This window comes from Lichenostomus cassidix, chromosome 19, assembly GCF_008360975.1.
Source record: "Lichenostomus cassidix isolate B80296 chromosome 19, HeHo_3.0, whole genome shotgun sequence".
NCBI classification, from domain to species: domain Eukaryota; kingdom Metazoa; phylum Chordata; class Aves; order Passeriformes; family Meliphagidae; genus Lichenostomus; species Lichenostomus cassidix.
The window spans coordinates 5,947,873-5,967,855 of record NC_139499.1 but is presented as its reverse complement, the minus strand read 5'-3'; the positions used below and the strand labels follow the sequence as shown (position 1 = coordinate 5,967,855).

The window sequence follows — 19,983 nt, the reverse complement described above, 5'->3', positions numbered from 1 at the left end:
GCAGAGTTTATTTGTATGTGATTTATCTCCAATTTCCATCCCTTCTCCAAGGGTTATCCCTTTTCACCTTGGTAAAGAGGAGAGAAGACAACAGGACATTTTGCTGAAGCTGTGAAGGACTTGGCTTGGAAAATGCTGGGCATTTCAAAAGGATTGCTTAATGACAGTATCTGCAGAATTCCTCCCAGACTGGGTCTTTCCAAGCTTAGAAGTCAGGCCTTCCAGACCATGAGACTAATTGGAAAAAATAAAACAGGAAATCAAATGATGTTTCTTTGTGGTATTTGAGCCATTAGAATGGGTCTGGATTTGAGATTTCCAGAAGGAACTAATTTTCCTATCTGAAAGCTGCTGGGTTCAGGCAACTACTTCTGCCCAGGCTTACAAGGAGCAAGCCAATTAGAACTTGCAGAAGTAGGCAAAACTGCATTTCCTAATCATTTACCAAATAAAAAAAAACATTGACGAAGAAATTATTGGTGAATCAAAACAACTGCAGACTGAGGGAATTTGCACCTGTTTGGACCAGTTGATACTTCAGTGTGTCCTGCCTTTATTACTGTTTAACAAAACTTGAGGTTGATTTCCTTCCTGACTAAGACTGGGTTTATTTTTCTCCCTGCACACCATCAATCCCTGTGGTTTGACCACTTTTGTATCTTGGGAAGGAGCAGAAAGGAACTTTAGGGAAACGATTTAGGATTATTGTGGGGCAAGGGTGCTTGCTGTGAGCAGTTTGCAAAGTCGAAAGGATTCAAGAGGATGCTGAGGAAATGCAGGCAGGTGTGAGGCAGATGGTTTCACACACGCTGTACCTCTGCCTCTGGTTTCTGTGGTGCCTCTCATCTTCTCCATCTCTGTCCCTCTGTAGAGATTTCCCCAGACTGAGTCACCCCTGGGTGCACATTTCCCCTCCCTGCTTTCTGGGGAGGCTGAGTGAAGTCAGGAGTCAGCAGATGAGTGCTTTCCTCAGATGGTTGTGTCTCAACCACATCATGTTGAAAATGGAACCTTTGAAGAGGGTCAGGGGTAGGAGTCTCTTGATGCACCTCGGTGTCACAGTCTAAATTCAGTGACTGGCGTGGGCTGCAGAAATGCCCATTTCTCATTTCTTCTCAATTTTCTCAGAATTTTCCCACTGGGTGCTCTGCTAAAGCTTTTAAATTGGTCAGCAATGTGAAGCTGTTTGAGATGAATCATTATTAGTCATAAAAGATTCTTTACCTCGAAACGGCTTCCCGTTGTGAAACCAGAGAGAGGAGAGAACACATTTCAGTCTCCCTCCTAGGCTAGAGGATGCCTGGGAAAGGAAATCCAAGTTTTATTCTCTTCATCAAATGCTTGTTTGTTTGATTGATTTGAAGTGATTGGAAATTCAGCAGTAATTTTTCCCTAACGCTGCCTTGTCTTCCCTCAAAGCAATTAGAGCAGACAACTGATGAAGTGTCGGTAATCACTGAGTTAGTGTTTTCAACAGCAGCTGTGGATTATTTTAATATCCATGGGTAACTGTGGTTCTTGTGGGCTGGGGGAACTGCCTGCAAAGCCACAGCAATCCCAACTTCCCCATGCTTTTGGCTGCAGGGATTAGGAGCCAACGGCATCCGGCTGACCATGGAGAGCGCGCTGACCGCCCGGGACCGTGTCGGGGTGCAGGACTTTGTCCTGCTGGAGAACTTCACCAGCGAAGCTGCCTTCATTGAGAACCTGAGGAAACGCTTCAAGGAGAACCTCATCTATGTGAGTGGCACAGTCACTGTCACCAGAGTGACCTGGAGTGGGTTTGCTGCACAGGGCAGTCCCAGCTGTGCTCTGCGGTTGGTTTGGGGATGGTGGTGCTGTCAGCTCCCACAGGTTGCTTGTGCCAGGAGGAGTCTGGGCTGCTGTGCTGTTGATGGATGCAGGGAGTCACTGCAGTGCTGCTGCTGAGCTCTGCTGGCATCTACAGCACTGAAAATCCAACTCTCACCACATTCTTCTGTGTCCTGAATTCGCCCATTTTCACCAACCCCACACTTGAACTCAATCCTCAGTGTATATCAGAAATCACCCACTACTGTGGCTTGTTACAAGCCCTGAAACCATTTGCAGTGCTGTTTATCCAGCAGGGATGCCACAGCTGGCACAACTCCAGCAGTGTCACTCTCCCAGAGTTAAAAAATCTCTTCCTCAGCACCCTTGGCCTGTTTGGAATTCCTCAGCAGCATCCCCAGCACTCCAGATGGATGTTGAAGAACCTGAGCTCTGCCTCCAGCCCTCCTGCAACCTCCCTGCTCTTTGTTCTCTTTTCCAGACCTACATTGGCTCTGTCCTGGTGTCTGTAAACCCCTACAAGGAGCTGGACATCTACACCAAGCAGAACATGGAGCGCTACCGTGGCGTCAGCTTCTATGAAGTGTCTCCTCACCTGTGAGTTCCCTGTGGGGACACTGCAAAACTAGGCAAACAGGACTTCTCCCTGTCCAGCTGCAGCCCTGAAAATCCCAGGGATAGGAAGGGATGGAAAGGATCCTCCAGAGGGTGTGGTTAGGGCTCTTTCTATTCCCGTTCCTCTCTCCGAAGAGGATGAGTTGCCTTTGCAAGAGCAGTATTTGGAAAGGGAGTTGGTTCCTTCCTGGCTGCAGGAACTGAGCTGCTTGCCCAGCCCTGGCAGGACAGGAGTTCATTGTTCCAGGGTTATTTGGGGTCTCTGTGTCCAAGCTCTGAGTTTCCCCAGCACGGGGCTAAGTAGGGAAAAGGGTTTTTGCTGTGTGGGGGTTTCTTTCCTACCTCTGCTGTTACTCCCTGACCAATATTTATCTGGTATTTCCCTTGTTGCTAAGATACCATCAGCCTGTTGGAACAAGGAATGTATTTATTTACATGGTCTGGCCTGGTGAGCATTCCCAATTTCCCATAAAAAAAAAAGAAAGTTTGAGGTTTAAAGTTATTTTTGAAAGCGTTTGGATTTTTTTGTCGGACTGAAAGAAAAAGATGACTGAGAGCTGAGGCCACATGGCTTCAAAATGGGGTTTTTTTCAGGACCAAGGGCCAAATTCTGAGCACCTCTCGGAGGGTTTTTTATGTTGTGTTGAGTTGGGTTTTTTTTCAGAGATCTTGGAAGAGTAAATGATATTATTTTTGAGCAAACTATTTGGGTTGTTTCTTATTGCTGGCACATAGCCCAGGAGAGTAAACAAACCAGAATGTGCTGCAAGCACAGAGAGGGGGAGAAACACCATGACTTGGGAAAGTCTCAGCAGCTTGGGGTTGGATTTATCAGGACAAAAATGTGATTTTTATTGTGTGATCCCAGATGGGGGAGAATTAAACCTGAAAAACGCTGCATTCAAACCCACTCAGTTCTCCCCTCATTGTAAAGGTGCCACTCTGTGCCCTTAGATGGGAATTTTGGGACTCTCTGGGAAATCCTTGGGATTGGGGCTCTGGTTTTAAGTGTGCAGTGGGTACAGGGTGATGACAGTGCTCATGGATAGGATGAAGCACTACAAAAATGTGCTTTAATTCCCTTTAATTTACACTTAAGTCCCAGTGTAGCTGATTATTTCTTAGGCTTTCTTTGTCCTTTTAACAAGTCCCTTCAGAAGCTGTGAAATGTGCAGAACCCTGGAGAACTGTGATCCTGGATTCCACTGCTGCTCCCACTGGGAAAGCAATATTTTTTGTTGACTTTTCCTGCTCTTCCATTGTGTTATTTGATTATGCATGCATTTAAAAATCCTTTGAGGAGCTTCAAAATTCTCCATCTGCAGTGCAGTGCTCTGGGCTTCCCCTTTTCCCAGTAATTCAGGGAATTTGGGAACCTCGTCCTCCTCTTCTAAACTCCAGAAAGCAAAAATTATTCAAGATTCCAGTGTCAAATAGCTCAAGTCTAGGCCTGAGCACTGGGTTTTCTGGGAAGTGCATCCCAGTCAGAGGGGAGAAGTTAACCCTATGGGCTTGGAACGCAGCATATTCCCAGAGATCTGTCACATCCTGTCCTGTTGATGGCCTGCCAATGGGACCATAAACATCTTTATTTTGAAGGGATTCTGTCTGTGTGACTGGAGCTCACAGGGCCATAAACCACCCCAGAAAGGCGTGGGGGCCACGGGCACTGCTTCAAATTGAAACTAAATTTGCATTTATTCAGCTGTTTCCAAAATACTCCAGAGGCAGAGTCTGGATGGGAAGAGAGGGCAGTGATGTGTTCTGTGGGGTGAGTGTGGAGTTGTGTTGCTAAGGGAGCTCACTGGTGTTGCCTTAGCACCAAGTATTAATAGCCTTGAGAAGGCCAGGGCTGTTCTTTTGGTGTGATTATTTCTAATTAATATCTCAGCAGGAGAGTTAAACAAGAAAATGAAAGAGGGAAACAAAAAAAGCCAAGCTACTAGAGGGCTGTCAGGTGTGTGAAGACAGGATATGTGCTTGATCACCACATGTGAGAGAGCTGAAAATGTTGTTGGGGAGGCTGAGTGTGCTGTCCTTTTGCTGTCCCTGTGTGAGCAGTTGTCACCATTGTCACTCACCCTGCTGCTCTCTGGCTGTGAGATCCTGGCTGCTCTGAACTGGGCAAGAGCACAGAAATGAAAGGAGAGCAGCAAAGGAGGGAGCAGAGGGGCAGAGCCAGGCCAGGGGGAGCTGCTCGGGGTTTGGGGCAGGGGAGGGTGGCAGAGGGAGCCTGCAGGATGCTCCTTGGCCTCATCCAGCTCTTCCCACCATCCAGGGGGGCTGTGGGAGGCTGGGCTGCTCTGGAGCCCCCAGACAGCAAAGGGCAGCTGTGACCTGAGTGTGTCATCACTTGGAAGATAAGCGAGAAAAAACACCAGTGGAGAACAAGGTGCTTCCTGAATGGAAAACTTCTGTCCCATGGGACCAGTGGGAAGAGATCACTTACATTTAGAAAAGTCAGCTAGTCTGCACAATTTAGTCGACTTCCACCTTTTTGTGGTCAGAAAAAAAGCCAAAAAAAGTCTAAAGGAATTTGCCAATTTGCGCTAACACCCTGTGGTTAGGATGTGTCAGAGGTGTGAGTGCTGTCCTGTGCCGTCAGGAGCAGTGTGATCTCACCCTGAGATCATTCTGGGGGGTGTCAGGGATTTCCCAGTGGGGGATCTCTGGGAATCACCCTGCCCTGGCTGTCCCCCCAGCTATGCCATCGCAGACAACTCCTACCGCTCTCTGCGCACCGAGAGGAAGGACCAGTGCATCCTCATCTCTGGCGAGAGCGGAGCCGGCAAGACCGAGGCCACCAAGAAGATCCTGCAGTACTACGCTGTCACCTGCCCTGCCAGCCAGCAGGTCGAGACCGTCAAGGATCGCCTGCTGCAGTCCAACCCCGTCCTGGAGGTACTTCCCACGGGATCCTGGCCGGGAGTCACCGGGAGTGTGGTGACAGCGTGTCCTGGGAATGCTGTGCGGGAACATCACTGTGGTTGTTTCTCGATTGGCCCTTTGCAGCATGCCAGGAGCCGTTCTGGCATGGGTGGGGTGCAGGGAAAGAGGGGATTTAGAGTGGGAAGAGCTCTGGGTCGCTGCAAAGGGACACATCCCAGCGGGCAGCTCCGCAAGGCGCTCCTGGGTTCATTCTCTGGTGCTGTGGTGTCCTCTAGTGTCCAGCCCCGGCTGTCTGCAGTGGCCTGAGATATTCCATGTCCTGCATCCCGGGAAAGGTGAGCTCCAGCAGCAGGTCCTGCTGGCAGCGAGCTGTGACAGACGGCTGTGATGACAGAGGAAGCTTGGAAAAGGCTGTCAGACGTGGCATATGTTGTCAGAAGTGGACTGGCATTAAAATCAGCTCGCAGGGGGGATGGAAGTGTTTTCAGAGGATGTTCCATCTGCACTGCTTGCACTGGGTGGAAAGATCAGCGTTAGAATTCAGGGAGCAATCTGTTTCCTTCTGGGTTTCCAGGAAGGAAAATCCTAGGCTGTAAATAAATAACTGGCAGCTTCACCCAAGTGTTTATAAATAATCTGACTCGGTACTCATTTATTTTTCTCTGATCATTTTCATTTCAGGCCTTTGGAAATGCAAAAACCCTTCGAAATGACAACTCCAGTCGGTTTGGGAAGTACATGGATGTGCAGTTTGATTACAGGGTAACTTGGAATCTGTTTTTTATTTCAGAACTGGTCCCAGTCCTGGTTCTTTGTGTGTATTCCCTTGGTAAGAGCATAAGCAGAGCCTGTGGTAGCAAAGTTTGGGTTTTATAGCACTCACTCTCCTTTCATTCTTCCCTTATTTCTGTAATAACAGGGGACAGTGAGATCAAATCCTTTTGTTTCTAGAGTGTAAATGCACTGTGCCAATGAATACTCCCAAAATAAATCCACATAAACCAGCTGTGACCTGCAGACAGTCCGTGTCCTGTGTGACTTTGTGTCCACTCTGACCCCAGCTGCCCCACACCAGCAAGGTGGACACAGTGCAGGAGCTGAGCAGCTCAGCATTGCCGTCCTGCAGTCCTTGAAGTCTCCTTTAATCCCTGCACACTCAGTTTTGGTGCTTTCCCTTTGTGGTGAACTCCTAGAAGAAATTTTACACAAGTCATTCCACACTCAAATCACTGCTGTGTTAGAGGTTGTGACACAAAATAGCAGCTAATTTTCTGTGTTTTCACAGTGCTCTAGATTCTGAAAAGTCAGCCAAGAAGCAGAAATATTTTCCTCTGTGTTGATGAACTCTTTCCACGTGTCTGCCTTGGTTTAGGGGGCTCCTGTTGGGGGCCACATCTTGAACTACCTCCTGGAGAAATCCCGAGTTGTGCACCAGAACCACGGCGAGAGGAACTTCCACATCTTCTACCAGCTGCTGGAAGGAGGGGAGGAGGACCTGCTGAGGAGGTTGGGCCTCGAGAAGAACCCACAGCAGTATCATTATTTGGTAAAGGTGAGCATTAACTGTCGCTCTCAAAATATTGTATTACAGGACTGGGATATTTTCAATTGGCTTTGTAATTTCGTTCCTTCACTTCAGAAATAGCTCTGAGGTGACTTCTGTAAAGAGATACATAGAGTGCTTTAGGCATGGGTGATGTATCTTTGACAATTATTTACTTATTTATATCAAACTGTGTCTTTTTAGGGTCACTGTGCAAGGGTCAGTTCCATAAATGACAAAAACGAGTGGAAGATTATGAGAAGAGCTCTGTCTGTTATTGGCTTCAATGACAGTGAGGTGGAGGTGAGCTTTAGCAGCACAGATTTTCCTACTTTTAAGGGATTTTTCTGCTTGGATTTGGGATTTCTGATTGAAATCAGTGAATCCATTCAGAGTGGATAATTTTTTTTCGTTTATCCCTTAGAAAAGTCCTAAAAAAGATTCAAAATGCTCTCCTAAAATATTGATTAAAAAATATCCCATGTGTTCATTCCATCACCCTGACCTCTGCCTGTGCTCCTACCCCAGGACTTGCTGAGCATCGTGGCCAGTGTCCTGCACCTGGGCAATGTGCAGTTTGCTGCTGATGAGCAGGGGAATGCTCAGGTCACTACAGAGAATCAGATTAAATACCTGGCCAGGGTGAGTATCACCAGTGAGGGAGATAGTACAGGAAATTGTGGAGTTTTCCCTATTTTGAGCTTGGTATCATCGTAGAATTTTAGAATGGGATTTGGAAGTCCTCATAAATTTTACTTTATTTAACCTAAATAAAATGTGAATATTATCATCAGGGGATATTATCATCTGCTTTAATTGATGACTTCTCTGTTTCCCACCTGACCCACCACTGCCTTGAGGTTTTCACCTTCTGGCAGTGAGGTAGGAATAGACTCTGGAGGAGAGCTTTAAAGAAAGAACCACCACTGTTTTTTTGCTTAGTCACTCCCTTGTGTCACAACCTTCCAGCCAAATAATTTGTTAGATCAGAAAGGAGGGAAGGGAGGGATTGATGCTGCAGTGAGAGTGGGAAATAAAGGGTTGTTCCACTGGGCTGGGATTTGAGGAGAATGGAATGTACAGCTTCATAAATTAATTTAATAATACTTAATAATTATCCTGCTTGCAGCTGCTGGCAGTGGATGGCTCTGTTCTTCGGGATGCATTGATCCACAAGAAGATCATAGCAAAAGGGGAGGAGGTAAGGACAGCCCCTGGGGATTTGGGATTCAAGGAATCACAGTCCCACTGGTGACTGCTCAGCTGTGAGCAGGATGCTTTTGAGTGGCTGCTGATTGAGGATGGAGCAGGAAAAGGTGATCCCTTGGTTTGGGGACTGCTGTGATGCCTAAAACAGGGTTTACCTGAACCAAAGGCTAGACAAAGTTAGGAGAATTAAAAAGCAGATACATTTATTAAAGGCCTCAGGTGCATTTAGGGCAGACAGAGCCTACTTGAGAGGCTACACCCAAAATGGACAGCAAGTCACAAGTTCTTCACATTTTTTAAGTTCTGTTCATTAGCGTATTGGGTCTCAATAATCAAATTACACCCTCAGGTGATGATTGCTCCCCCCCAGTTCATTGTTGTTTACATATTTTAGGGATCTGAGGCAGCAAAAGTGTCCTTGGATTTCCAGCTGACAGGAATTGCTTTGTTTAAAATGCTGGGAACAGAGGTTTTTAGCACTTTATATGAAGCCTAGAGCTGCACACCAAAACTACAGATACCTGAAAAATAGAAGCTAAAATTCCTTAAGGCATCAGCTGAGTGGTTTTTCTCTGCTCCTGCCTGCAGCTGCTCAGCCCCCTGAACCTGGAGCAGGCAGCCTACGCCAGGGATGCTCTGGCCAAGGCGGTCTATGGACGCACCTTCTCCTGGCTGGTCAGCAAGGTCAACAAATCCCTGGCTTACAAGGCAAGTGACCCTTCTGAGTGTTCATGTCCAGCCAAATGTGAAAGCAAATTTCAAACCTTTCAGCTGCAAAGCGAGTTCTGTGGTTTTTAGTCATTTCTGAATTAAGCTGTTCTCCAAATTGTGTTGGAATTAAATTGTTTCAATCCATGGATGGATGATGGGTGGGAATAAATATCTACATTTGTTTTCTGCCCTGTTGCAGGAAGAAAAGTTTCCAGGCTGGAGAAGTACAACAGTTCTAGGATTGCTGGACATCTATGGGTTTGAGGTTTTCCAGCACAACAGGTTGGTTTCAATCAGGGTCTCTTGGGGTTTGGGGTAAATTCTGAATTATTTCATTTGTCGCAGTGTTTTCTCTCTCTTGTGAAACAAGGCATTATTGCATCTGTTAGTAAGAGAAAGGTGGCATTGAAATGTCAGGAGATCAGGTGGAAAACTGATAATCACAGGGCTTCTAACACTTGGGGCATCCAGCTAATAATTAGCATTTGCAGCTATTAATGGTGTTGGTATTTTAAACAAACTCTTGTTTTTTTGGGGGTGTATTCATGCCACAGGTTGAGCTGTGCCTTCGTCCCACTGTGTTTGTACCTCCTTTTACTCATGCTCCAGCCGTAGTGATCATTTTTCTAATTTTCCTTCGCAGCTTTGAGCAGTTTTGTATTAATTATTGCAATGAAAAGTTGCAGCAGCTCTTCATAGAGCTGACCCTGAAGTCAGAGCAAGAGGAGTACGAGTCTGAGGGCATCGCGGTAAGAACCCAAATCCTCCCTTCCCTCTCCTGCCAGAGGCTGCAAAAGGAGTGCCAAAGGAAAGGAATTCAAGAGCTTTCCTTTTTTTCCTTTCTTTTGGAAACCCTGGTAACTGTGTGATAACAGCTAGAAGTGAGTAATTCCATCCTGAGCTTTTACCCTGATTGAGATAAAGGGAAGAGTAGGAAAACAAATGTGATGAGTGAAAAAAGCTTTAGTTCAAATTTGACAGGAAGATTGTTTCAGTCAGGTGCTCCCTGATGTGTTTTGAAATTCACAGGGTGTTCTCTCCAGTCTAGAATTGTTTTTACCTAAGTGTGATTTCTTGTCTTCGCAGTGGGAACCAGTTCAGTATTTCAATAACAAAATAATTTGTGATTTGGTGGAAGAGAAATTCAAAGGCATCATTTCTATCTTGGTGAGTTGAAAACACCTCTTTGAATGAAAAATCTGGGGCAGTGTGGTGGAAAACAAGGGGAAGAACATGGGAAAAAAATCACTTTATTTTGGAAGAGTTTGAGTAGGTGGGAAGAGCAATAATACCCTGATCAGTGACACCATTAAAAATGATTGTATCTCCCAAAATCATTGCAGTTCCCAATCCTGGCTGGCTGCAAGGAGGGAAATGTTTTCAGCTCAACAGCTCTTGAGTTGTTGAGCTAAAAGCTGTGGAAATGCCAAAGGGCCAAGCTGGGGCAATGCTTCAGTGAGGCAGAGCCAGAGCCCAGTCAGAAATCCCTGGAATTGGTGTGTTTGTAGGATGAAGAGTGCCTGAGACCTGGGGATGCCACAGACACAACATTCTTGGAGAAACTGGAGGAGACTGTGAAGAATCATCCTCATTTTCTCACGTGAGTGAGGGCAGTTGTGGATGCTGGTGTGGGGAGCAGAGCATCGTCACTCTGCTGGGTCCCACAGAAAAGATGAGAATTTTCTCTTGCAAAGAGATTTGATTGATTTTTAAGAGACTATAAAATAGGTTGTTGACACTGAGTGCCTTACTGAGCTTCAGAATATAACAGGGGCAACAAAACTCTTGGTGCTGACTTGGCTCTGCACCTTGCAGATTGTTTACTTCAGTTTTGGAGCTCCAAATGGCTTTTCATTCTCAGTGTTCTGCTTTTATTCTGAATGCTCAGCTTAGGACCTCTACATCCCATGTGCACACAGAACCACCCTGCAAGGAGCACTGAAATTCCCCTTTTAATTAAACACAAATACATTTAATGACACTTTCATCACGTGCTGGTTGATAACTTGATTTCCCTGAAAATCAGCAAGTCCAGCTTACATTCCCTGCCCACCTTTGCACAGTCCCACTGCAGGATCCAATGTCCTGGTGCTTTTTTGAAGTGAATGCCCCAGAATTTTTGTCTCCTGAAGGGTTTTTCTCCCTCCCCAGGCACAAACTCGCTGACCAGAAGACGCGCAAGTCGCTGGGGCGGGAGGAGTTTCGGCTCTCGCACTACGCTGGGGATGTCACCTACAGTGTTGCAGGTAACACAGAAAAACAAAAATCTGGGCCTAAAATACAGCCTCACATCATCTGATCAACCAGATTCATTTCAAATCTCAAATCCCTGCCTTGACATTCCAGCCTGAGTGGTTTGTTTTTCTTGCAGGTTTTCTAGATAAAAACAATGACCTTCTCTTCCGGAACCTGAAGGAGGTGAGTGTGGATGGAGGAAGTTTCCAGAACAGCATGAGAAGCTGGGATTAAAATGGGGTGGCAGCTGAGGGAAGGATTCTCCTGGACTCCACCTGGAAGCTGTGTGTCCATAGGGCTGTGCTCTGAACAGAGTGATTGAGATCCCAGTGTTCATTTCCTTATTAGAAATAGTTTTGTCCCCACGTTTCTTTGGTATCTCAGTAGAGAATGCTCTGTTCTTCATCTCTGAAAACATCTCTCTCTGCAGACCATGTGCAACTCAGAGAACCCCATCATAAACCAGTGCTTTGACAGGACAGAGCTGACAGACAAGAAGAGACCTGAAACGGTGAGAACTCCAGAGCTGGGGAGGGAGCTGTGGCCTTTTCCTCTTTTTAAAACATGAATTCTCTGCCATGACCTGAATGTGAACAAAAAACCAAAGCATTGTATTCTTCTGGTTTGTAGCTCCAATCCATCCCTTCATGTGGAGTTTTCTTCCTTTTCTCCTAGGCAGCAACTCAGTTCAAAAACAGCCTCGCCAAACTCATGGAGATCCTGATGTCCAAAGAACCTTCCTACATTCGCTGCATGAAACCCAACGATGCCAAACAGGCTGGTAAGGCCAGGGACAGACCCCAGCTCTGCATCCCAGTCTGGGAGGCACAGAAAGGAGCAAAAGGAAGTCCTGCAAGATTTGTTCAGCTTGGATCAGATCCAGAGCTTCTGTAGGGAGGGGTGGCAGTGCCAGCAGCCAGGACTGGAATGGGAGCATGTGGTCTCTAGTGGAGGAGGGTTGTGGTTAAAGTAAAGGTTATTGACCTATGGAAATTCATTATAATGACTTTATTCTCCCTCATTTTTTCCTCTATGCATAAAACATCCCAAAGGAAAGCTTCATTTTGGAGCTAAATAATGAAAAGGGGATGGTGATGGGGAAGGCAAGAGACACAAAATTGTGTGGGACTTGGGCTGTGGGGATTCATTAGAGGCTGAAGAGAACTGTGGAAGTTCTGTGTGGAATGTGGAACATTCCCCTTCTCCAGAGGAAGGGGCAGCTGTGCACTGAGTGTGTTTTTCCATTTCTATGCCCTGCCAAGATCGGTTTGATGAAGTCCTGATCCGACACCAGGTGAAGTACCTGGGGCTGATGGAAAACCTGCGAGTGCGCAGAGCCGGCTTCGCCTACCGCAGAAAATACGAGGTGTTCCTGCAGAGGTGAAACTACTTTGGAATTCTTTCCCATCCTCCTCCCTCTCCCTGGGCTTCAGCCCTTTGACACTGAGGCTGGGGAGCTGTTTTGAACAGCACAGGGGCAGCTCTACCCCTAGAGGGGTGGAAAGCTTGGGCTCTCTCCCTTCCTGCAGCCTCTCTCCCTCCTTAGAATTCACATCTTTCCCTAAGATTTCTCCTCCTGCCAATTCCCAGGTACAAATCCCTCTGTCCAGAGACGTGGCCCACGTGGGATGGGCGGCCCTACGATGGTGTGGCTGTGCTGGTGAAGCATCTTGGCTACAAACCTGAAGAATACAAAATGGGACGGTCAGTTCTGTGTTCTGAGTTTGAGGTTCTCAATCACTGGACATCCATGTTGTCCCTTTGAAATAAAGCTGTTCTAGATAAAGATTAGAGAGCCCAAAGGGGGTGCTAAAAGCAAGTTTCTCCAGCATGTTAAATGTAATTCTGCATTTCTGTTTCTAGAACGAAGATTTTTATCCGCTTTCCCAAGACCTTGTTTTCGACAGAAGATGCTCTGGAAGTGAGGAAGCAAAGTCTGGGTGAGCCACTCACACTTGCAGTGGATTTCTATTTAAAAGTTGAGTCTTTTTCTACCAAAATCTGCTTGGTCACAATGGCAAATTGCTGCTTTTCTTGCAATTTCAGCCACAAAAATGCAGGCGACATGGAGAGGTTTCTACCGCCGGAAGAAATTCATGACCATGAAACACTCAGGTATGAGAGAGAGAGAAAGAGGGAGAGATGTTCTCCCATCTTTTTATGGAAGCTGACATTTATCCATTAATAAAAACTCATATTCTTGCCCCCCATGCCCCACTGAATGCTGTTTCTTTCCAAGGCAGGGTTTCCTGAGCATTTTTGGTGCCAGTTTTGTCTGCAGTCAGTTTGGGGCTGAAGGACCTCAGTTAATCCCAAAACCTTTGTGTTATTTTTTAGCCATTGCCATCCAGTCCTGGTGGAGGGGAACCCTGGGCCGCCGAAAAGCTGCCAAGAGGAAATGGGCAGTGGAGACCATCAGGAGGTGTGTGAAGAGTAGCCCAAGCCCTCAAATATCACTTTATTCCCTAACAATAAGATGCTAAAAATAAACTTTCTTGTCACTACCAAGTTTTTTAAAATGAATTATGACTATTAAATAAAGCCCAGGGAATGGAACCTTTTAAATACCACTAATTTTTGAACTTTTAAAGTTTTCTAACCATATTTTCCACACCCACAGGTTCATTAAAGGCTTCATTTACCGGAACCACCCGCGGTGCCCAGAGAACGAGTATTTCCTGGATTACATCCGATTCTCCTTCCTGATGAACCTCAAGAGGAACTTACCAAAAAATGTCTTGGACAAATCGTGGCCAACTCCTCCCCCATCGCTCTGTGAGGTGGGAATGGCAGCTGGGATGTGGGAGGGGAATCCAGGGCTGGAGAACTGCAGGTTCTTGGGGTGTGGTGCTGTTGCAACATCATTTTCTCCTGGGTGTCTCATTCATTTCTGAAATTCCCATCCATTTTTCTCTTAACTAATCCCGTTCCCTCCATTGCTGTTATTTTGCTTTTGCTTGAATTGGTTTATCTGCTCAAAACCAAAACATTGCAGAAAATCCCAGTTACCTTATCCAAAAGGTCCTTGATTGGATTGAAGGTACAGCTGGAAGGAAGGAAGGGCACAGCCATGTAAGGTGGAGGGATCCTGGTGTTTATTCCCCACTCTTAAGCAGCTGAAGTCTCAGGGCAAGCCCTGATAAAAAGGCAGAAAATAAACTACTTATTATTTCATTCTCAGTCAGGAAACAGCTTTTTAACCCAGCAGTGCGTTTTCTGCAGTTGTTGCTGCTCTGTTGGGTTTGTCAGTGACTCTGGGCTATTGGCTCTTTGTCCCTGTTAGGATTTTGTCCATGTGGGTTTGTCAGTGGTTCTGAGCTATTGGGTTTTTGTCCCTGTGGGTTTATCAGTGGTTCTGGGGCGTTTGGTTTGTGGCTGTTGGGTTTTTGTCCCTATTAGTTTGTCAGTGGTTCTGGGGTGTTGGGTTTTTGTCCCTATTGGTTTGTCAGTGGTTCTGGGGTGTTGGGTTTTTGTCCCTATTGGGTGTCAGTGGTTCTGGGCCATTGGCTGTGTCCCTGTGGGTTTGTCCCTGTTGGGATGTTGTCCCTATTGGGTGTCAGTGGTTCTGGGCTGTTGGCTGTGTCCCTGTGGGTCTGTCCCTGTTGGGATGTTGTCCCTATTGGTTTGTCAGTGGTTTTGGGCTGTTGGCTGTGTCCCTGTGGGTCTGTCCCTGGTTCTGATCCGTCCCCTTTCCCATGGGATTCCCCACAGGCGTCGCAGCTCCTGCGCAGGCTCTGCATGCAGAACATGGTCTGGACCTACTGCAAGAGGATCAGCCCTGAGTGGAAGCAGCAGGTACAAACATCTCTGCAGGATTTCCCTCTCATTCCCAAATTAAAAACAGCCTGCAGGAAATGCAGGAGAGGAGCAGCTGGGTGGGAGGGCCAGGGCTCTGCAGTGGGACTCAGTGGGGAGCTGGAGGGCTGTGAATCTCTGCATTCAGGGGTGACAAAGGAACAGTGCATTGATTTGGGGTTAGGTTGGAGACAAAACACTAAAAGACTGGAATGTGCATTACAGACCCCATTCTATACATATTAGAATAGGTGCTATTTAAGGAGTTTGTGGAGCCAAGCCCCCACATAATTTCTCTATTGAAAGGCCCTGTTCTTCTGCCCATGGAAGCTAAAAATATAAGAAGCTGCATTATTCTGCCTGTACCATGTAAAGTCGAGAGTAAGAATCCTGCAGACACAAACCCAGTCATGTTCCAAACAGAGAAGTTACAGGAGCAGTTTCAGCTGCTCTGTTGTAGCTAAAAAGAATAAAAATGATACTGAGATTTGATTCATCTCATGGAAAGGTAGGGGGAGGGAATTTTTATATTTGAAAATAAAAAAAGGCTCATTAAAGAGACATAATAGGAATTCTTTCATTGCACAATCTCTCACCTTCTGCAGTGCATCAACACCTGGAATGAAAGGCTGGGGCTGAGCCTGTGATTAAGGACATGGATTAACTCAGCTCAGCAGTTGCTTTCCCCCAGCAAACCAGACTCACTGATCATGAGCCTCTTTTATGCCCATTTTTACCTGTAAATATCTCAGGTGCTTTGTCCTGTGGCCCCAAATGGGATTTCCCATTTTCCCAGTCCCTGGTTTGTTCTTGGAGCTCAGGTCAGTGACAGTGCCTGGAACTCTGCCACCTCAGGGGGACTAAAGGTTTAGGGTGACTCACCATCCAAACAGGAACTCCATGTGGAATTGTGCTGTTTGCCAGGATAAGGTGGGGAATAGTGAGGAGCTCAGAGAATGTGTCACACAGCGCTGATAAGGACATGACGTGTTAGTGCTTCACTTAAATACCCTGGTGAAATAAATCTGGAACATGAAAAAAAGCCATAAGGGGTGGAGCAGGAGACCAAAGTTTAGATTAAGGGGGAAGAGTTTAAGAGAAACTGCAGTGGGAGAATTCTGAGAATTCAAACGTGAGCATTCTCAAAATCCAGGGAGCAGGTGCCATGTCCAGATAAATTCAAAAAGGAAATATAATACATACTTATGGAAGGGAAAGGAAAAAAGTTTTCTGCCTTTCTTGCTGTTTAAAAGGTGAGGAATATATGGAATATTTAGTGTGATTTTGTGGCTGGCATGATTCAGGTCAGAACTAGATGATGACTGCTAATAAAACCACAAAGGGAACATCTCTTCTAACACAAATGTATCTTTTTAATGAGGAGAAGTTTTATACTAAACAAGAGTACTTTTGTCCTTGCAGTTGGAACAAAAAGTAATTGCCAGTGAGATTTTCAAGGGTAAAAAAGACAATTATCCTCAGAGTGTTCCCAGGCTCTTCATCAACACTCGACTGGGTGAGTAGGAGTTGCCAAGCTTAACAGGAGGGAGGAAGGGGGAGATTAATTTACTCTTTTCTTGCTGGAAATTCCTTTCTGACCCCCCCACCTCTTTGGTTTTAATACAGGTAGAGAAGAAATAAATACTAAAGTCCTCCAGGCGTTAGAGAATGAAGCACTTAAGGTGAGAGATGTGTGTCCCAATACTTTTGTCAAGCTCCCAGAGTTACTCAGCAGAAGGGTAGATTAGATTTCTGAAGAAAGTACAGCAGGAATTTTACACTGTATTGAGCTTGTAATACTTTAGAGGACTTCTAGATACTTCTTACTCTCTGGGAAGAGCTGATGGATTAGAAAGTGGAGATTTGGGCAGTTTAATAACGCAGTTAAGAATTGAAGGGATTACAGCTGCAGAGGAAGGGGGGAACCTTCAGAGTGACAGCAAACCTGAGTTTGCCAAGCCCCAGCTGTGTCCAGAGCTGCTCTGGGTCAGTGAGGCACAGAGAATTCTCTGCATTCCCCATTTCCCAAGCCTGGTCAGTGCCCCAGGTGGCTCTGGCTGCTCACTCGTGTTTCAGTACGCAGTGCCCGTGGTGAAGTACGACAGGAAGGGCTACAAGGCGAGGGCGCGGCAGCTGCTGCTCACCCAGAGCTCGGCCATCGTGGTGGAGGAGTCCAAGATCAAGCAGCGCATCGACTACTCCAACCTGACAGGTGGGAATGGCACACGGTGGGGCTGGGCACTCCCACACCCTGCACCTCAGTAGGGACCAACACAAACTCCAATTTGGCTTTGTGCTGGAATGAGCTGATCCTGGCAAGCATATTGGTATCTTGAAATTGACTTTTTCTGATACTAAGCTCCATAAAATGTCACCAAAATGATTGAATTAATGTCCCTCAACGCTGCCCTGATTTCCCAATTGCAGGGCCCTACCACGGGGGAGTTGCACCATTCCTGCACAGCAGCTGTTTGGGGCACTGCTGCAGCTTTTGGCCTTCAGAATATCCAACAGGGACTGGATTCTTTGGGAGAGGGAATTCCAACTGCCGAGTCTGCTGCAGTGTGGTCACTGCAGCCTTTGGCTGAAGCCTCTGCCCTCAGCCCCCTGCAGCCTCTCAGCTGTCTGGAGAACAGTTGCTGCATTCCTGGGAGAGGCAGTGGAGCACTCCCAAGGTCCTGGCAGGGCTGCTGACGCTCCCATCTCTCCTCCAGGCATCTCTGTCAGCAGCCTGAGTGACAACTTGTTTGTGCTGCACGTGCACTGCGAGGACAACAAGCAGAAGGTACTGAGGGCTCATCCCTCCCTGCTCCAGCCCCTCTGCAGAAAGGGTGGAAGGCACAGGGAGCAGATCCGGCTGGGAAGGAGGGGCACACAAGGTGATAGGGATGTGACTTCGTGCCAGCTCTAAGGGGCCTTGCAGTGGCATTTCCCTGTGCTCACAGCTGGGTTCAGCAGTGCTTGTTCACCCCCTCTGGTGCTGTCCCTGTCCCCTACAGCAGAGTAGTTTTGGTGCAGTGCCACTAAAGCCATGACTCTCCTCCCAGGGAGACGTTGTCCTGCAGAGTGACCATGTGATCGAGACGCTGACAAAAACAGCCATTCTGGCCAACAAAATCAACAATGTCAACATCAACCAGGGCAGGTAAGTGACACCAGGGCCCTGCCTTGGCTCTGCTTCAGCACCAGAGGAAACATTCCTGTACCCATCCAAATCCACCTCAGCAAGGCTCCAGAACAGATCCATTGCAGTGAGCATGGACACAAAGCTCTCTGTAACACCAAACTCCTGGAGAATCCCCCACATTGACCAGAGCTGTTCTCACCCTTTGCTCTTCACAGCATAAAATTCACAGTGGGACAAGGCAAAGAAGGGATCATCGACTTCATCTCGGGATCAGAACTGCTCATAGCCAAAGCCAAGAACGGGCATCTAACAGTGGTGAGTGCAGGCTGGGGATCACTTAACCTGGATCCAAACCAGGATTCTGGCATGGGACACATGCCATGGGATGTTCCTGCCAATGGCCATGCCTTGCTATCCCAGCCTTTCCCCCAGTTGGAGCTGGGGCTGCTTCAGCCCTGAAGGGCTGCCAAGCTCACTCAGGCTCAGCAAGGGACTGTCCTAGCACTAAGTTCTTATTTCCCCCCAGTATTCATTTAAATGTATTTAAAAACCAAACACAACCCTCCCTCCTTCTCAGCTTGTTTGTGTTGATCCTGGCAGTCAGATCAGCCCCACAGCTGATTATGCACTGTCAGATTCCAGGTTATTCAAAAATAAATCCAGAACACATCCAGACCACACTGACTCCCCTTCCAGCAGAGCTGAGAGCTCCCAGCCTGCCCAGCCTCAGAATGCTCAGAAATGAAAACTTCTGCAGCATTTAGAACACTTTCAAACCTGTGCTCCTCCTGCAGGTTGCTCCTCGGTTGAATTCCCGATGATGAAGTGTCACTGCTCCAGGACCTTTCCAAAGCTCCACGGAATTGGCTGAACATTGTTCCCAGCAAAACCCCCTTCCTCGCTTAGCTCTTTCTGTTCTTACCAAAGACCTGCACTTTCAGAACAACCACAGAATACATCCTGCTCTCTTGTCTTACTCTCAAAGTCCCAAACAAAGGCCTTCTCCTCTCTTCCTTACCCGACTGAACGTGGGCTCCAGCACAGCATCCCTGCAACCACAGCTCGGGACCTTCAGCTGGGCTTTGAAGGGAGAGTTTAAGCCCTGATGGAAACGACCAAAACTTGTGCTTGTCATCACCAAAAAAGCACAATCAGCAAACAAGTAACTGCTGCTTTCTCAGCCAAATCAATGAAATGCCAAACTTTGTATTCAGAATGTTTTATGAAGAATTTTGCTCGGAGATGTTTTAATGCTTTGTGTTACAAATATAGTGAAGCCATATTGTGTAAATGAGTAAAACCTGTAAATACTTTATAGCCACGGACGAGATGCACTACGAGAGATGGAGTTGATGTGGAAACTCTTATGTTTTAGATTTGGAATTTCTGTTGGTTTTAGTTTATGGTTACAAGGTATAACCTGAAAAACCCATCGTGTAACTTCTTCACTCATCGGGATCCAGAGACTTTTTATCTTTTTTTGAAGTCAGCTGTCCCATTTCTTGCTCTCTATTTTTATACCGTAGGAATTTTTCATATCCACACAAACACAATGTAATACAAACTGCAGAGGTTACCACTGCTCTGGGCTGGCCATGGGATGAACATGAGCTTCTCCTCCTGCCTTTACCTGTCCGGGAGTCACCACTGCCCCCTCCCCGCACAGCTCCGCAGGCTCAGAGCAGCACCTTCAGGAAAAATGGCTTTTCCTCTTGTTCCTAGCGATAACTGGAAATCTGATTGCCACGGTATTTGTATCAGTGCCTCAGTGCTGCCTTACAAGCGAGGGCTGGGCACTGCTGCTGCCCCACAGGGGTTGGGTGCTGGCAGCTCCCTGGCTGCAGCTCAGGCTCATCCTCAGCACCTTCCTTCACCCCACAGAGCTGCAGGGTGCACAGCTCCATGGGCAGTTCCTGCTGCACCCATGGCACAGCTCCACAGCCCAGCCTGGGCATCCTGCTCTACTTGCCTTAGCCATAACTGCCCTTCCCTCTCTCTTGCTGCAGCCACAGCCAGCCCTGAATGAATCTCACCCAGCACTGCCTCT

The 19,983-nt window shown here is 47.0% G+C and overlaps 1 protein-coding gene across 3 annotated transcripts in view; it reads left to right on the top strand.

Annotated features, from left to right (window-relative positions):
* Positions 1–19,955, top strand: part of MYO1C (myosin IC) — a 48,814-nt gene extending 28,859 nt beyond the window's left edge. For 2 of the 3 annotated variants that reach the window (XM_085078196.1, XM_085078198.1), the window contains exons 2-32: positions 1,585–1,740; positions 2,294–2,409; positions 5,130–5,328; positions 5,998–6,078; positions 6,689–6,868; positions 7,064–7,162; positions 7,388–7,501; positions 7,989–8,060; positions 8,657–8,776; positions 8,979–9,061; positions 9,423–9,528; positions 9,866–9,946; positions 10,288–10,379; positions 10,931–11,025; positions 11,151–11,197; positions 11,445–11,525; positions 11,690–11,795; positions 12,277–12,394; positions 12,605–12,718; positions 12,878–12,954; positions 13,061–13,129; positions 13,352–13,436; positions 13,635–13,794; positions 14,726–14,809; positions 16,232–16,325; positions 16,436–16,491; positions 16,886–17,021; positions 17,524–17,594; positions 17,857–17,954; positions 18,152–18,251; positions 18,731–19,955. In XM_085078196.1, coding sequence (XP_084934322.1) covers positions 1,585–1,740; positions 2,294–2,409; positions 5,130–5,328; positions 5,998–6,078; positions 6,689–6,868; positions 7,064–7,162; positions 7,388–7,501; positions 7,989–8,060; positions 8,657–8,776; positions 8,979–9,061; positions 9,423–9,528; positions 9,866–9,946; positions 10,288–10,379; positions 10,931–11,025; positions 11,151–11,197; positions 11,445–11,525; positions 11,690–11,795; positions 12,277–12,394; positions 12,605–12,718; positions 12,878–12,954; positions 13,061–13,129; positions 13,352–13,436; positions 13,635–13,794; positions 14,726–14,809; positions 16,232–16,325; positions 16,436–16,491; positions 16,886–17,021; positions 17,524–17,594; positions 17,857–17,954; positions 18,152–18,251; positions 18,731–18,757 — 3,117 coding nt within the window. In that variant the 3' untranslated portion in view covers positions 18,758–19,955. Of the gene's footprint in view, positions 1–1,584; positions 1,741–2,293; positions 2,410–5,129; positions 5,329–5,997; positions 6,079–6,688; positions 6,869–7,063; positions 7,163–7,387; positions 7,502–7,988; positions 8,061–8,656; positions 8,781–8,978; positions 9,062–9,422; positions 9,529–9,865; positions 9,947–10,287; positions 10,380–10,930; positions 11,026–11,150; positions 11,198–11,444; positions 11,526–11,689; positions 11,796–12,276; positions 12,395–12,604; positions 12,719–12,877; positions 12,955–13,060; positions 13,130–13,351; positions 13,437–13,634; positions 13,795–14,725; positions 14,810–16,231; positions 16,326–16,435; positions 16,492–16,885; positions 17,022–17,523; positions 17,595–17,856; positions 17,955–18,151; positions 18,252–18,730 lie in introns of all 3 variants that reach the window. The other variant, XM_085078197.1, reaches the window with a different exon arrangement.
* Positions 19,956–19,983: the final 28 nt, after the last annotated feature.